Consider the following 16,864-nt stretch of genomic DNA (forward strand, 5'->3'; position numbering starts at 1 on the left):
TTCAGGACACAGTAACAAGAGTTTAGAACTAGGGAGCAGGTAGAGGTGATGGCTTTTTATCTTGTTTTGGTAATATGGTTGAATCCAGAGTCGTCACATAACCACTAAGCCACATCCTTTCCTTTTCTTTTTTTCTTTTTTTTTTTTTTTGAGACAGGGTCTCTAAGTTGCTTAGGGCCTTACTGGATTGCTAGTCTTAAATTTACAATTCCCCTGCTTCAGCCTCTGGAGTTGCTGGTATCATAGGCATGTGCCACCACACCCAGCAGCTTTATATATCTTTTTAAAGTATTTGAACTTTTTTATCTTCAGGGAAATGAGTATTCATTGAAGAGTTTTATTTGTATTTTAGAGAACCCATTGTGGCTGTGGGGTGGACACTAGGGCAAAGTGGGGACAGAGAAAGTGTTAGAATATTGCAAGGGTGTGGGGGAGGGAAAAGAGGGCAAGATCACCCTGTATGTCCATGAGGGGTCACAGAAGTGCCCCTTTGGAATACGGTGCCTGGGTATGGGTCACGTGTCAAGGAGAACCTGATATCCCTGACTTGGGTGACCGTAGTGTCACTCATGATGAGAGAGTGCTCTTGTGATGGCCAAGTAGAGACATCCCACAGGCACTTGACTAACACTTTCCTTGGTGCTGGGAACTGCTCAGTGTTGCTGTAAACAGCATTTAGCGGTTTGCTATGTAAGTAGCCTAACTAATACATTTCTTTCTCCCAGGCCACAGACATTGTAGAGGGCTGCATACAGGAGTTGAGTATTCAGTATCTATTGGTCAGTCTTACCCTATTAACAACTATAGCAATTCCTTTTGGGTACAGTGGTACCCACCTGTAATCTCAGCTACTTGGGAGGCTAAGGCAGAAGGTCACAAGTTTGAAGCCAGCCTGGGCAATTTAGCAAGACCCTGTCTCATAATTTTTAAAAACAACTGGGGTGTAGCTCAGTAGTAGAATGCCCCTGGGTTCAATCCCCAGCACCAGAGGAAAATATTGTAACATTTCCTTCAAGGTCTAAATGTTTAATTCCTGTTAGAGAAATATTGGTAGAGCCATTGCTTCGAGTTTCAAGAGTTGTTCACATGTATTATATGCTTTAAGTTGTCACGTGATAATCCATGCTAGTCCCCTCAAATAATTGGATTCTAAGTAAGTCCCATTCTTTAGGGCCTTCCATGCTGGAAGAGAATAAGAAAGGAAGTACAAGCCACCTGGTTGAGCAGCAAGCCTCAGTGCTGCTGGAGACCCTGCATAGGACCCAGGTGGCTTTACAGGCACATAGAAGAGGATTCAGAAACAAAAGGAAAAGGTAAAACAGCCAAGGAGACCACAATGACCATGTACAATCCAGTTGGGCCAACACTGTTCAGTTCCACTGTGTATCAGTGGGAATTTCACAGCAGCCACTCCTTAACAGCAGGTCTGGGTGTTACTGGCCTGTGAATCGCCCTCACAGCTTAGCAGACAGCAGGTACAGACCGTCAGGCAAAGTAGAAGTGATGGTGAGAGGTTTAGCTGTTTGCTATGTATGAAAACAGGTATGGCCACTTCCTACTGGATGGAGAGACCCTTGCGTCCACTTCAGTCTGAGTGTGAGGGTCAAGCTTCTGCTGGTGTCGGAGCAACTGACCCTGCCACCAGCCCTCATTTGAGATGTCAGGATAGACTTCCCAGAGGGACCATTCTACTGGTGCTGCAAGGCAGTCAGACCACAGAGGGAAACGTGAGGAGGTAAAAACAGAAGTGATAGCGTGTGGAAAGGCTTTGTGGCCTTTAGAGCAAATTGTGGAAGAACAGAAGGTGTGCTGTGCTGGAAACTTGTGTTGTTCTAAGGACATAGAGACTCGGGCAGGGGCAGACGAGGGTCCATATAACCTGGGCTACCAAGTTTTACCTTGTTAGAACTGGATCCCAGAGCAATGCTGAGCCCTGATCCCGTGTGTGGGTGAACAGGTCCCTTATGCTGCTGCGTGGATAATGGCAAGCTGGAGATGATCCAGAGCACGTATTCTGTTAGATGTTAATTCATTTCCTCCCCCTAGCAGCTCTATGAGGTGAGCACTATTATAACCTGCTTCTTGGCACAAGTGAAGGAACTACAAGGGCGACGCGAAGGTTTCCATCGGGAACTTCAGCCCAAGCGCTCTGCGGAAGCCTTGCGCGCACTGTCCCCGCACCCGCCAGCGCCCCAGAGCGCAGGACGCGCCGCAGAGGCTGACTGAGCGCCCCGTTCGCGGTTCAAGGCCAGGCTGCGTCGCCCCCTGGTGGCCGCTCGCGCTCCACCGCAGGCCGGCCCCGGGCACTTCCGGAGGCGGCCCCGGAGGGGGAGGAGTCGGGCGCCGGGGCGGGGCCTCAGGGGCGGGCGCTGGGCGGGCTCCGAAGGTCCGCGTCAGCCTACGGGAAGATGGCGGCGCCCTGGTGGCGAGCCGCGCTGTGCGGAAGGGGGGCCTGGCGAGGCTTCGGCACCTCGGGTAAGGGTCCTGGGGCCGGGAGCTCTTGACGACCTGGGGCTCGGCCCGGCCGGAGCCCCCGTGACGCCCCGTTCTCCGCCCGCAGCCGCCCGCAGCCGCCGGACGCCCCCGCTGGGGCCGATGCCCAACGCGGACATCGACGTGAGCAACCTGGAGCGGCTGGAGAAGTACCGGAGCTTCGACCGCTACCGACGCCGGGCGGAGCAGGAGGCGCGGGCCCCGCACTGGTGGCGGACCTACTGGGAGTACTTCGGGGACAAGACAGGTGCGGGCCCTGGACCACCGGGGAGGAGCCGCCGGCGTGCCCCGGGCCAGCCTGGCCTTTCAGCCCCCTGATGGGCACCCCAACAAGGGTCAGAGTTCCAGCTTCTAGAATAGCCACTCCTAAAATCCTTTCCTGATCGTTCCGGATTGGGACTCCTCTTCGTGCTCCTAAAGTGCTCCACGTAGCTCTGGCCACTGGGTGCTCTTTTCCCGTCTCTGCAACTAGCACCAGGTGTGCGGTGCCTTGCTAAATTAAAGCCCCGGGCCGGGTAACAGGAATCCAGCCTTTAAAGAACTCATTCTTACTGAGCACATCCTTTTTTGGAAGCATTTATAGAGGCAGTTTTTATGATGCTTACAGGCATACTAGATAGCCTGATTTAAACCGCAGCCCAACCTCTTTCCGATGATGTCTCTAAGCTTCGAGTAAAATGAATTAATTGTGGCTTTGTTACTAAATTTCTATGAGGATTAAAGGATACAGTAATTTTTACACTAATACCATTCTCAATGAGGGCTCAATAAATACATGGTTGCCTCTCATGAAAATAGATAAAGGTGATAGATTGAAAGTTCTCCAGGGCTTTACTACTTAAACTATGTTCTGGGACCAGAACCGCAGGCAAAGTGTGCTGGTGTGGTGGTTCAGGCCTGTAATACCAGCTACTTGGAAGATTGGGGCAGGGAGATGGGAAGTTGGAGACCAGCCTCCATAATTTAATGAGACCCTGTCTCAAAATTGAAGGAAAAAAAAATTAAAGGGTCAGGATGTGTTAGTCTACTTAGGTTCAATACCCAATCCTCCACCCGCACCCAGAAAAAGAAAGAAATGCAGGGCCTGAATCAAAATCTGAATTTTAACAAAATTCTGAGGCTATTCGATTTATCTCCCCATTAAAGGTGAGAAGTGCTTCTTTGATCCTTCTGACTTCAGCTGTTCATTCCACTAAGGATACAGGTGCATGTCCATAGCCCGCTGTGAATCCTAAATGTAATTATGACATCTGCCTCAATTTTCCATGACCCAAATGATTCAGTGAGACCTGGTTTAGACATCAGAAAATACAACCTCACCTTATATCTTATTTGTTTAGCGGGGCCCTGTTCAGATCTGGGAAACAGACGGAACAGTGTGTTTTAGTTTTGTGAACCAAAGAGAAGGACAACAGCAGAGGCTGGAACTACAGAGCAAGAGAACTAGGTAGGGGCAGCAGCTTAGCCAAGAGATGTAATCCTGCTTCCTCAAACACACTCCTCCCCAGATCCCAAAGACAAAGTTGACATTGGACTGCCTCCACCCAAGGTCTGCCGGACCCAACAGTTACACGAACGGAAGCAGGTCCTAAGGGAGCTTCGGGCCAGTGTGGAAGAAGAGCGGGCTGCTCGCCTCCGCACAGGTAAGCCCTGACAGGAAGGGTCCTAGGTGGGTCCCTGTCCCCACCTTGCATCCAACTGGCCTCACTCCTTCCCAGCCAGCATCCCCCTGGAGGCTGTGCGAGCTGAGTGGGAGAGGACCTGCGGCCCCTACCACAAGCAGCGCCTGGCTGAGTATTATGGCCTCTACCGAGACCTGTTTCACGGTGCCACTTTCGTGCCCTGGGTTCCCCTGCGTGTGGCCTATGCTGTGGGCGAGGAGGACCTGATGCCTGTATACCATGGCAATGAAGTGACTCCAACTGAGGTACCTCGCAGCGTGCCCTTCTTCCTGTCCTGTGTGCACACAGACACATCCCATTGCACCTCCCAGGTGTGGGGTTCTGTGGTTCTCTCTGTCTTTTTGATTTTCTGGGAAACACAAGACAGTTACAAAGACAATAATACAAAACAGGAAAAAGAAGCTCCATCTTTGCACATTCCTGGGACTAGCTACTATCTGGAGTTTAGTCCCAGGCCTTGTCTCTTAGCACATGGTCCTTTTGCATTTAGATCTCACAACAGACAACTCTTCAGGGCTCCTTCTGTAAGCATCTCTGTCTACATGCCTCTGAGCAGCTGTCAAGAGGCCTGATTTAGGCTAGAATGGACACTGTCTTCTGCAAGACCCCTCTCAAGCTACAGCCCTCCAGAAAGAAATTGTTTGTAGCAGCTTATCCTTGGTTGGAGTGGCAGCTCTCCTGTTCTCTCCCTGCCAGGCTGCCCAGTCCCCAGAGGTGACCTATGAAGCAGATGAGGGTTCCATGTGGACACTGCTGCTTACCAATCTGGGTAGGTGTCTGCGGTTTACTGAGCCTCCTTCCTCCCCTTTCTTCCTCCCCTGGGTCAGGGCACTGGGCCAGGACCAGATGGAGAGCTCCAGTATCACCTCCTTCCAGGGGAGGAGAATCAGGACCCTGGTTAGTGAGGTGTGTTTCTATGCAGATGGACACCTGCTGGAGCCAGATGCAGAATACGTCCACTGGCTGCTGTGAGTATCTGGTCGGGAGTGGGAGCGGGTCAGGGGATTGCAGAGAGGCCCTGGGAGCCTGGAAAGAACAGCCCCTGGATTTCAGAATTGGCTTTACCATAGGTTAACCATAGGATTTTGAATTAACCTCCCACCTCTCACCTGTGCCTCCTGAAATCACAGGGGCCCTTGAAGATGAGTAAGGAAGGAAACAGCAGTGGCCCTCGGCTGGCTCCCACGGCCTCTTCATCTCAAAACCCACTGCCTTTCCTGTAAAACTGGGATGTTGCCACCATGTTTCTTACCTACTCTGAGGGGCACTGTGACTAAGGGAGAAAGAACTGGGAGAGGCCTCTGGCAGTTGTGACATCTCCAAACAGTCTTGAGCTGCTGGGCTTTCCTTCCCCAGGCAGTTCAGACTGGGGTGCCCTCCGTTTTCTTGGTGGGTCTTGGCTTTGAACACTAGACCAGGGGGAGGTCAGGCAGACGACCCCAGCTTTGAGACTTCTGGGTAATTAAAGCCAGTTAAGTGGGAGGCTGGTTTGTCATTTTCATTCAACTGCAGTTACCAGCCTGTGGAGCAGGACCCTCTGGAGAGGTGTACTTGGGCAGGTAAAGTTGCCACCCCAGTGCCAGGCCAGGCCAGCTCTTCCGTGACCAGACCCTCAGGCCTCAGAGAGTCAGCCCAAAGGTGCAGCTTTCCAGCCCGAATGACTAGGGCAGACCCCCTGGCTCCCAGGTCCTGGTAAATGGGCTGCTCGGCCTTGCTGTCATCCTTATGGTCTCTGGAAGCCTTGTCCTCAGCCTCTGGGCCCCTCCTGCTCCCTCCACCTATTTGCATTATGTTTGAGGGGGTGGCTAGAGATTGGTCAGGGTCTGTACCCACAGGGAATGACATCAGCCTCTAAGGTTTACATTCTGAGGGTGTTCTTGCCATCTTCTAGTGGCAGTTAATCACTACTTCCCTCCAACCAGAACCAACATCCCGGGCAACAGAGTGACTGAAGGACAGGAGACTTGTCCTTATCTCCCCCCCTTCCCTGCCCGAGGCACCGGCTTCCACCGCTTCGCCTTTCTGCTCTTCAAGCAGGACAAGCCAATCGACTTCTCTGAGGACACCCGCCCTTCACCCTGGTAATTTGTACCCCACACACGTCTGTCCCAGACCTCAGACCAGGTTCCCCAAGATGGTGGCTCTTGCTTTGGCTTATTTGACCTACACCTTGAGACTGGTAGAACAGTACACCAGGCCAACCCTAGGAAGCCTGCCAGATTGCCTGTGAGGGGGCAGGGCTCTGGTGCCCCCCTCCCACTCTCAGATGTTCCCCATCTTACAGCTACCAGCTGGCCCAGAGGACCTTCCACACTTTTGATTTCTACAAGAAACACCAGGAAGCCATGACTCCAGCTGGCTTGGCCTTCTTTCAGTGCCGCTGGGATGACTCAGTCACCCAAACCTTCCACCAACTTCTGGGTAAGGGGGAGCTGGGTGGGCCTGAGCACATGAACCTTTCCTGTGTTCCTTGGTTGGAGATGGTTCCTGGCAGGCATGCTGCCCCTCAGGTGTGCAGTCCCTGGCAGGAGTCCACCCCTGGGTCCTTCACTTTTCTTGCAGACATGCGGGAGCCTGTGTTTGAGTTTGTGCGGCCGCCCCCTTACCACCCCAAGCAGAAACGCTTCCCGCACCGACAGCCCCTGCGCTACCTGGACCGGTATAGGGACAGTCATGAGCCTACCTATGGCATCTACTGAGGGGTCATAGTGTACCCACACTGGAGGGTCTGCTGGACTGTCAGGAACAGGAAAGACAGCTCCTGTGGTCTGAGCTCTGGGGTTCTGGTTCCTGCCTGAGGCAGCCCCTCTATAGGCCTGTCCCATCAGGCCCAAGGCTGGGAGCAAAGGAGGTTGTCAGGTGGGAATGGAAGGGTGTGAATAAAGATGACTTGTGCTCTTGCTGGTCTGGGTCTGTATTCTAGGAGAAGCCAGAGCCCCCTGGTGGAGCTGTACTGCTTCATGGGTGGAAGAGGGTTTCTTCTCACCTCCACCTCCAGATAGGGTCAGAGCACTATGATCCAGTGGCTTCAGAAGAAGATATGGGCAGTGGGCCTTGGTTAGTCCCATAAGCTCTTCCCCACCACCCCGACTTTTTTTTTTTCTTTTTTTTTTTTTCAGTGTTGGGGATTGAACCTAGGGCTTTGTGCATGCAAGGCAAGCTCTCTACTGAGCTATATATCCCCAGCCCCCCTTTTTTTTTTATTTTTGTAAATTCTTTTTAGTTATGGAGTATGACTTCCCCTTCTTATGGTTGTACATGATATAGAGTTACACTGGTCATGTATTCATATACCCATAAGCTCTTGAGCTATGCCAGCCCTGAGCATCGCTGCCTCTGCATGGTGGCAAACTCCTGCCTCCATACCTGGGATGTAATACCTGGCCAGGCAAGGCAGCAACTCATTGCAGAGACCTCTGACCCAATCTCCACTCCAGACCAAGACTCTGGATGGATAGGTGTTTCCCCCTCCCTAAAGGTCTTCTTGCAGAAGGTCAAGGGGGGAATCTATCACCTTGTCCAGAAAGATAACAGTATCACTGTAGAGGGCATGGTGCTGCATCTCAGGCATGTCAGGCTTGCTTGGTAAAAGGAAGTGTGGCCGCCCCCTTACCACCCTATTGACTTGACCACACAATTGCCCAGGGTGGCCATGGGCAAGTACTCAGGCCCCTTCTACTCTGCTCAGCCACAGGGGAAATGTTTGGGTTACCCAATAAAAATGGGGTACAGGGGCTGGGGTTGTGGCTGGTGGTAGAGTGCTTGCCTAGCATGTGTGAGGCACTGGGTTCGATTCTCAGCATCACATAAAAATAAATAAGTTAAAGGTCCATTGACAACTAAAAAGGGGGCGGGAGGCATACAGAACAGCTTGAAGTTCCAGACCAGGAACTCACAGGAGGTCATATGAAGCCCAGCAGCTAGAGGGTGACTGGTTGTCCTCTAAAGGGGCCCTTGGAGAAGAAAAAAAAACTTTACTGGTTTCTTGGTTATCAGAAATTTCCATCTAACTGTTTACTTAAAAAAAAAATTACTCATAACCCAGAGAAGGGAGACGCCCCAGTCTGGCAAGTGCCTGGGAACACAGTTCCAGGAAAAAGTGCAACAGCGCCTCCTCTCAGGAGGGAGCATTTATTGAGCTGTAGCTGTGCCCTGGGGTTCTTTTTTTTTTTTTTTTTTTTTTTATGAACTCCCATTTTTACCCCATATACAAGGGAGAGAGAAGGGAAATTGCATGTAAATGGAAGGAGACCCTCAGGGGTATACAAAATTACATACCTGGGGTTCTTATCAGGTCCCACAGGTCTAATTTATTTAACTGCCCAAGCTTGCCGGGGGTGAAGGAGGGTCTACTCAGATGAGGTTCCTTGATGGCCCCGGCCCAGTCCTGGCTACACCTAGGGAAGCGGGAGGCTGTCGGTCGGAGAAGGACCATGCAAGGGTCCGACCCGCGGTGCCCAGCACCTGCCCTAGTGGGTGCGTTGTCTTCCTGGGCAGGGTGCTGGCTCCTCCCGCGGTAGCCACGCCCGCAGCAGTCTCGGTCCCTTTAAGAGACGCCGGCCGGCCTTCCTGCTGCCTCCGCCATGGCCGCGCTGCAGCTGGAGGACAAGCTGACCTGCGCCATCTGCCTGGGGCTCTACCGGGACCCAGCGACTCTGCCCTGCGGCCACAACTTCTGTAGGGCCTGCATCCAGGACTGTTGGCGCCGCTGTCAGAAAGAGTGCCCCGAGTGCCGCCAGCCCTTCCCCGATGGCGCGGAGCTGTGCCGCAACGTGGCGCTCAGCGACCTGCTGGAGTTGCTGCGCCCCGGCGCCGGCGCGGACCCCCGTGCGGACCCCGGCGCTAGGGCGCGCTGCCCGCGCCACGGGCGTCCGCTCGAGCTCTTCTGCCGCACCGAGGGCCGCTGCGTGTGCAGCGTCTGCACCGTGCTGGACTGTGACCTCCACGAGCGGGCGCTGCTGGACGCTGAGCGCCGCGAGCGCGAGGTGACGCCGCGGCGACCGGGCGGGAGGGGCCGGGCCTCGAAACCTCGCAGACGCGCGGCGCTGCGCTCGCGGGCTAGGCCGGGCGGCTGAAGCAGAAGGCTACAGACCCAGACTTAGTTATGGGGTAACCAGCCCCCGCCAGGGCTCACCAGGTCTCCGGAGTTGCTCAGTACAGCCCTGCGGTTGGTTGAATGCAAAGCCAGGGGGTTTGGAGTGGACCCCTACTCCATTCCCGGTTCCTGGTTAAATGTTGTGTGCAGCAGTAAATGCGCAGAACCCCTGCAGTATGAGGGGAGGGGGAGCATACTGATCAATAAGTCATCTGTGGTCTGTGCTCTGGAGAGGCTTAGGATCCACTAAAGGGGTCAAGGTCCCATTAAAACCTAAATATATTGTCGAACACCAGGGCTCACACCTGCAATTCCAGCAACTTAGGAGGCTTATGCAGGAGGATTGCAAGTTCTGCAACTTTATGAGACCCTCCGTAATTTAGTGAGACCCTTTCTCAGAAATAAAAAGGATAGGGATGTGCTAAAGTGCCTCTGCTTCCATCCCTCCATACAAAAACAAAACAAAAACCCAGTGACACCCTGAACAGCAAGCTGTGTTACAGGAAAGCGTGTCCTTGCAATAGACAACAAGGCAACTCTGCTTAAGGGGGCCATAAGGAGAGAGGGGAAGCGGCCTTTAGGTGACCCTTGAGGGCTGAAGGAGTGCCAGCCAGGAGGAGAAGGATCTGGAGAAGAGCATCCAGGTGACCAGGCAGCCTGGGCCACAGTCAGAGGGTGGGAAAGAACAGGCACTCCTGGAGGCCTTCCAGGTCAGCAGGGGCCAGACCATGAGAGGCAGTGGAGCCTGGTGAGGAGACCACTCTCTGTAGAAACCCAGGGGTGGGGAACCCTTGCAGGCTTGGAACAGGATATCAATGAGATCCCACTTCAGCTTTGTAAAGATTGATCCCTATTGGGGTGTGGAGCGGGCAGGAGGTGAGACTCAAGTAGGTAGGTCCACAACAGGAATTTAGGGACAAGGAGAAGCTGAAGTCAGGGGAGGAAAATCCATGAGTAAAAGTCACAGTCCCTTGTGGAGGTGGGCAGCTAGGGACTTGGTTTCTGTCTTGAGCAAGTGCTGGGGCTAAAGTGTGCTGAGAAGTGTGAGTGGAGAGCAGAGTTTGGGACTGGGGACACCAGTGGGACAAACCAGGAGAGGGATCATAGGCATCTGTTGCGATCTCAAGGAAAGCTGAACAAGAAGGAGAAAGATGGTCCCGGAAAGGAGTGGGGTTTTCTGCTGAGCCCAGGATAGAGGAAGCCCTGCCTGCGATCAAACCAAGCAGGAGCTACCTGGGAGAGTGCTTGGCATGGTGGCAGGGGACAGTAGGTTCAGGAAGGAGAATGTGATCTGGGGTGCTCCATGCTGCTAGGAGGTAAGAGGATGAAAATGGCTTTCGGATTGACACCATTAGTGTCTGGTGCCCTTGCCCGTCGCCATTTCAGCAGGGAGGATGTTGGAATGAATTCTCTGGGGATGGGGCAGACAGAGGGTGTTCTAAGGAGCGGCAGGGTGCTGGTGCATGGTGGCCAGGAGGCCCATTGGACGGGGAGGCAGAGGGTTGCCTACTTGGGGCATGCCAAGGTGGGAAGATGGGGGGACAAATGGGCTGGAACAAGTAAGGGACAGGAGGTGGTGGTCAGAAAATGAATGCCTGGAATAGAGATTTTGGATCTGGGGCTAGGGTTATCATGAGGTCACAGGAGTGAGTGGCTAAGATGGAAAGAAGGCTGTTGCAGGGTGATCCCTGTGGCTGCTGAAGCTACCGAGAATGAGGGTGAAATGTTTCTGCTCATGGCAGGCGCAGGAGACTGAGCTAGGCCCCCAAGTCTACAGCAGAGACCATGAGACCACTGCTACAAGGAGAAGGGCCAGGGCAGGAGATTCTGCCAAATGGCACATGGTCCAGAGGAGCAGAGTTTTACTGCAAAGGGGAGTGCCATGGGGTGGCTGGAGAGAATACCCAAGGGGTAAGGGGACAGAGGCTTGTCCTTTAGGGAGGGTTGAGTGAGCCAAGAGGGGCTGTCCCCTCACTTTGGACATCCCCGGCGGGTTGTAATGCTGGAGGCAGAAGGTCTGGGCAGAAGCCACAAGTATTAGACTTAGAAAGCTCTGAGAACTGACCAAATTGTCAGCCTCTCGGCCCATTTCCTATCAGTGGATACTGTCCCACTTCAGAACGGTACTGGGAGAAGCAGAATCGAGTAGTAAGGTTCTTGACCAGGTACAAGGAACCAGTCCTAGCAGTGGCCGGGGAACAGGGACTCCTGGCATCAACATGGTCTGCTGTTCCCATGAGAACACATTTTGTTCCTCAAGGGAATCAGCGCAACCAAATAGAGGTCCCCCTCCCAGCTTGGGCCCCTAAGCACCGGAGCACCTACTTGTCAGACAGCTCTGGTGCGTTGTCAGATACCCTTTCCCCACAGTTTTCCTGCACCAGCATGATTGCTCCCATCTGTTGCTTGCGGGTGGAGAAGAGGCTATTGCCCACAGAGGTAGAGGCTCTGCCCCAGTTTGCTCACACTTTAAGAGGCATAAGTGAAGCAGGAACTGGAAGTTGGGTCTTTAACCCAAGGCTTCTGTGCTGCCCGTGCACCATCTGCAACAGTGGAAGCTGAGGCCATGTCCAGGCCTCCCTGGAGTTTGACCTTGCTCTCCTAGGCTTATGCTGAGGCTGCTGTGTGCTAACCCTCTGGTCACCGCAGATTTGGGCAGCATGCAGAGGGTGCCCAGCTTCTGCTAGTGGTGGTGGTGGTAGTCTCAGGGAGATTTCACAGCCAATTCTGGCCCTCTCTTGTTCATCCCCTGGATGAGCACCACAGGCCCAGCTGAGAGCCAAGCTGGAGATCACCCAGCAGCAGGCCACTCAGGCCAAGACCCAGCTCCAGGAGCTGCAGCAGCAAAGCAGCCAGATCCAGGTAGGAGGCCTGCCAGTGGTCATTCCACTACATCCTCACACTGTCCTGTGGACAGCCACCAGATGGTCCCTGGATATGTGAGCCATCTTGAAAACACCTCCTGGCAGCAGGGAGTGAGGGCCTAGGCAGGATTCTGCCCCAGGGGGAAGAGGTTCTCCGCATCCTACACCTGAACCCAGGTCTGCCTTGGCGTGGCTCAGGCCCTGGCCACCCTGATGCGCCTCTGTGCCCACACAGAACTCAGCCTGCAATCTGATCTCGGTGGTCTCTGGCAAGTTCAGCTGCCTGCTGCAGGCCCTGGAGATACGGAGGGCCGTGGTGCTGAAAGGCATCGAGACTGCCAAGACACAGGCACTGACACAGGCCCATGATGAGGAGCGGCGGCTGCACAGCCACCTGGAGGCCCTGGCTCAATATGGCCACAGGGTACAAGGTCTCCTGGAGCAAGTAGATGACCAGACCTTCTTGCAGGTACCAGCCTGAGGGCAGTGGACCGGGGCCAGGCTTCCCTGCCCTTGTACCTGGGCTCACTGTGGTTTTCGCTGGGGCTCTCAGGAGTCACAGCAGCTCTTTGAGCCCCCAGAACCCCTTGGGCCGCTGACCCCTCCACAGTGGGATGAAGACCAGCAGCTGGGTGACCTAAAGGAGTTGCTGAGCCTGCTTTGTGGCCTTCTCCTGGAAGAGGGACACCCCTCCAGAGTGCCAGCCAAGACTGCTGACTCGGGCCCTGTGGGTAAGGCTGACCCCAGACCTCCCCCTACCTGTCTGGGCCCAGCTGTTCCTCCCACTAAGAGGCAGAAAAGGTCAGGGGTCTGCCTTGCTGGCCTCCACATCCATTCCCCTAATACTGCTTTGTTCCCTAGAGGCCCCGCGTCCCCTGGCACAGATCCCAAGCACACCCATGCTGTGTCCGCTGAGGAGGGAACTCTGGCAGAGTAAGGAGGCCCAAGGCCTGTCTGTGTGTATTGTGCATGCATGTCTGTGCATACGTGTGAGCGTGTCAGCAGGCGCCTGCTGTGACTGTCCTGTGTAGGTCATCTGTCCTCCGGTCCTTCCCGTGCATACCTATTGCAGGATACACACCGTGTCCACATCCACCCTGCAGCAGGTGCAACCAGCATAGTGTTAAAGGACAGATTCTGATCACATAGACATTAATCTACCATGATTCGTCTCTCACTTGATACCCAGTTAGCTTATCTGTGAGCCTCAGTTTTCTCACTTACGAAATGGAGCTCATAGACGATTCCACCTCCGAAGAAGTAGTAAGGATTAAATGCTGCAAAGACACCCAGTGCTCAGCCTGGCAGACATTTGGTGGTTGCTCAACCCCCGCCCCTGGGGATAGGATGGCACCTTTACCTACTTCTGTCCATCTCTCCCCAACAGATTATCGCAATCTCACCTTTGACCCAGATAGTGCCAATCGCCACTTCCTCCTGTCCCACCAGAACCAGCAGGTGAAGCACCATCGCCAGCCCCAGGGCCCAGCCCGGCCAGGGAACTTTGAGCTCTGGCAGGTGCAGTGTTCCCAGAGCTTCCAGGCTGGGCGGCACTACTGGGAGGTGCGTACTTCTGGCCACTCAGTGACCCTGGGTGTCGCCTACCCAGAACTGATGCGACGCAAGCAGGGAACCCACACAGACAACATCGGCCGTGGACCCTCCTCCTGGGGCCTCTGCATACAGGAAGACAGCGTCCAGGCCTGGCACAAGGGAGAGGTCCAGCGCCTCCCCAGCTTGTCTGGGCGGCTGGTGGGCATGGATTTGGACCTGACCTCAGGCTGCCTTGCTTTCTACAGTCTGGAGCCGCAGACTAAGCTCCTGCACACCTTCCATGCCCTCTTCAACCGGCCCCTTTGCCCTGTTTTCTGGCTCCTGGAGGGGAGGACCCTCACCCTGTGCCATCAGCCTGGAGCCGAGCTCCCTCCAGGGTCCCAGGAAAAGAGCTCAGGTCTCAGCTGAGGAAGGCACAGGGTGGAACTCTTGGCTATGGACAGGTACCACTGTGCCTCGTATGCCCAGGTGCAGGCCAGCTTCTGACCTGGGGACCTGAGGCCAGAGTCTAAAACAACAAGGTATTGGCCTCTGTTGAGTCAGAGGGAGGCAATGGGGAGCCCCAACCGAGTTTCCTTTCTAGCTACTTTGAAGGGAACAGGGGCCAGAAGGGGATGAAATAGGAGACCCTATCCCCGAGCAGAACCTAGTTCTTAGCATTACCTGGGCCTCGCACACTAGAGCAGCGCGCGTGTAGCCTTCCAGGAGAGCATGTGGGACCAAATAAGATCTATCAGCCCTAGTTTATCTGCCAGGAGACCATGCAGATGGAAGGATCGGTCAGCACGTGGGCAAGTGAGCCACAAATGACTCCAAGAAACATTCTAATGACTCAAATTTATTTTCCCATTATTGAACATTTAAATTGTTTTATTTTTGGCTATAAAAGTATTGCTGATGAATACTTTTAGCAGGAATTTTTGGCCATATTTATGGTTAGGCTAAACTCCTAAAGTAGACTTATTTGTCATTAACACAATGAGCATTCATTCATTTATTTATTTATTTTTTGTTCCCAGGGTCACTTTAACCACTGGGTCACATCCCCAGCCCTTTTTATTTTGAGAGTCCCACTAAATTGCTTAGGGACTCACTAAGTTGCTGAGACTGGCTCTGAAACTTGTGTTCCTCCTGCCTCAGCCTCTTGGACTGCTGGGATTACAGGTGTGTACCACTGCACCCAGCTCAGGTAATGAGCATTTGAATTTTTTTTATAGGCAAGGCTGCAGTGAAGCAGCCTTGAGCCACATGACTGCCCCCACCGTCACTGACCAGCCAGGTGACTTAGGCAAGTTGGCATGACAGGTACTCCAACTCTCATTAACCCAACCTGTGGGTTATGGGAATCAGATGTATGGTGGGTATAGGTGTTGGCAAGTGTGAACTCCTTTTGTTTCAGTGTGGATTTTGCTATTCCAGAACATGTTTCCATGAAGATGTTTGTTATTTGTGCTCATTTCCAAAAAGGGGATGCTAGACCGTTTGGCAGACCTTGTGCATGCTAGGCAAATGCTCTACCACTGAGCCACATACTCAGCCCAATGTAATTTTTTTTTTTTACTTGAAATGTTCTACTTTCATGGTCTGGGTGGTGTTTACAAGGGTGTTTGCTTTTTTAATTTTTTTAAACCCTTTGCTGTGTTTTATATACTCATAAATAAACATTTCACAATAAATGTTTGGGGTTTTTTTGGGGGGTGCATAATGGGGATTGAACCCAGGGGCACTTTACCACTGACAGCCACATTCCCAGTCCTTTATTTTTTTATTTTTTATTTTTTTTAAATTTTGAGACAGGGTCTTGTTAAGTTGCTAAGGCTGGCCTTGAATTTGTAATTCTCCTGCCTCAGCCTCCTGAGTTGCTGAGATTACATGAGATTACAGGGGTGTGCCTGGCACAATAAAGATTTATTTTTGGTACTGAGGATGAAACCTAGGGGCACTTAACCACTGAGCCACACAAGCCACCTATGCAAGGTGGACCTGAAACAGAATTGAATTTCAAATAAGCCAGTCCCAAGAAACCAAAGGCCAAATGTTCTGATATGTGGATGCTAACACATAATAAGAGGTCTTATGGTTTTTGATATTAGGTGTCCGCCAAAAGCTCAAGTGTGAGACAACGTAAGAAGGTTTAGAGGAGAAATGATTGGTTTATGGGAGTTTTAACTCAGTCAATTTATTAATCTGGATGGGACTAGCCGAGTGGCAACTGCAGGTGAGTAGGGTGTGGACGGAAGAGGTGGATCCCTGGGAGAGTCCCTTTGAGAGTCTCTCTCTGCTCCTGATCACCAAGTGAGTGGCTTCCCTCTGCCTGACCTTGAGCCCCAAGGAATGGCGCCTGCTGTCTATGGATTGAGACCTCTGAAACCTTGAGCCCTCTAATGAGCTTTTAATCTACAATTGTGCCGGTTGGGTCTTTTAGTCACAGCCGTGGAAGAACTGACTAAAATAGCCAGGGAGGAAGACGAAGTGGATTAGACAAAAGGGAATGAAGGGAAGGGAGGGGATGGGAATGGGAAAGTCAGGAGAAGGAATCAGATGTCACTTTCCCATGTTCATGTATGAATGAATACACGACCAGTGAAACTCCACGTCACATATGGCCACAAGAACGGGAAGCTCTACTCCATGAATGTGAGGTATGTCAAAATACACTCTACTGTCTCGTGTAATTAAGAAGAACAACAACAAAAAAAGAAATGAATTTCATATTTACACTTGGGCCCTCTTCCCAAAATATCTCATATACATGAGAATATTCTAAAATCTGAAGCACTTTATTTGCAACTCTTTCAAATAAGAGATACTCAACTTGTGTTCAGAAAAAAAAAAAAGAAAAAGAAAAAGGGCTGGGTTGTGGCTCAGTGGTAAAGCGCTTACCCAGCATGTGTGAGGCACTGGGTTCGATGCTCAGCACCGCACATAAATAAATAAAACAAAGGCCCATGGACAACTAACAAATATATATATTAAAAAAAAAAAAAAAAGAAAAGAAGATCTTCCTCCCACATCATGACCATTCCCTGGCCACTAAAAACACCCTGGCATCCCCTTGTGGCCGGCTGGATGTCCAAGAGCAGGGCTGGGCCTCTGATGACTGCCACCTGGGAAGGACCTTCCAACAAGAATCATAAGGTGGGGAGCTCTCAAACATGGGAAGGGGGTCCTGACAC

The 16,864-nt window shown here is 52.6% G+C and overlaps 2 protein-coding genes across 2 annotated transcripts; both read left to right on the forward strand.

Moving 5' to 3' along the window:
* The first annotated feature begins 2,371 nt into the window (after positions 1 to 2,371).
* Mrpl38 (mitochondrial ribosomal protein L38) lies at positions 2,372 to 7,075 on the forward strand. Its single transcript, XM_076869924.2, has 9 exons — positions 2,372 to 2,475; positions 2,561 to 2,740; positions 4,002 to 4,136; positions 4,212 to 4,420; positions 4,872 to 4,944; positions 5,098 to 5,143; positions 6,098 to 6,256; positions 6,460 to 6,596; positions 6,738 to 7,075. The coding sequence occupies exons 1-9, from the start codon at positions 2,409 to 2,411 to the stop codon at positions 6,872 to 6,874; spliced, it is 1,143 nt and encodes a 380-aa protein (XP_076726039.2). The 5' UTR covers positions 2,372 to 2,408; the 3' UTR covers positions 6,875 to 7,075.
* Positions 7,076 to 8,402: 1,327 nt separating this feature from the next.
* Positions 8,403 to 15,335, forward strand: Trim65 (tripartite motif containing 65). Its single transcript, XM_076869976.1, has 6 exons — positions 8,403 to 9,160; positions 12,037 to 12,132; positions 12,370 to 12,603; positions 12,688 to 12,865; positions 12,996 to 13,067; positions 13,522 to 15,335. The coding sequence occupies exons 1-6, from the start codon at positions 8,759 to 8,761 to the stop codon at positions 14,094 to 14,096; spliced, it is 1,557 nt and encodes a 518-aa protein (XP_076726091.1). The 5' UTR covers positions 8,403 to 8,758; the 3' UTR covers positions 14,097 to 15,335.
* The last annotated feature ends 1,529 nt before the right edge of the window (positions 15,336 to 16,864 follow it).

The sequence above is a fragment of the Callospermophilus lateralis genome, chromosome 11 (genome assembly GCF_048772815.1).
Source record: "Callospermophilus lateralis isolate mCalLat2 chromosome 11, mCalLat2.hap1, whole genome shotgun sequence".
In the NCBI taxonomy this organism is placed as follows: domain Eukaryota; kingdom Metazoa; phylum Chordata; class Mammalia; order Rodentia; family Sciuridae; genus Callospermophilus; species Callospermophilus lateralis.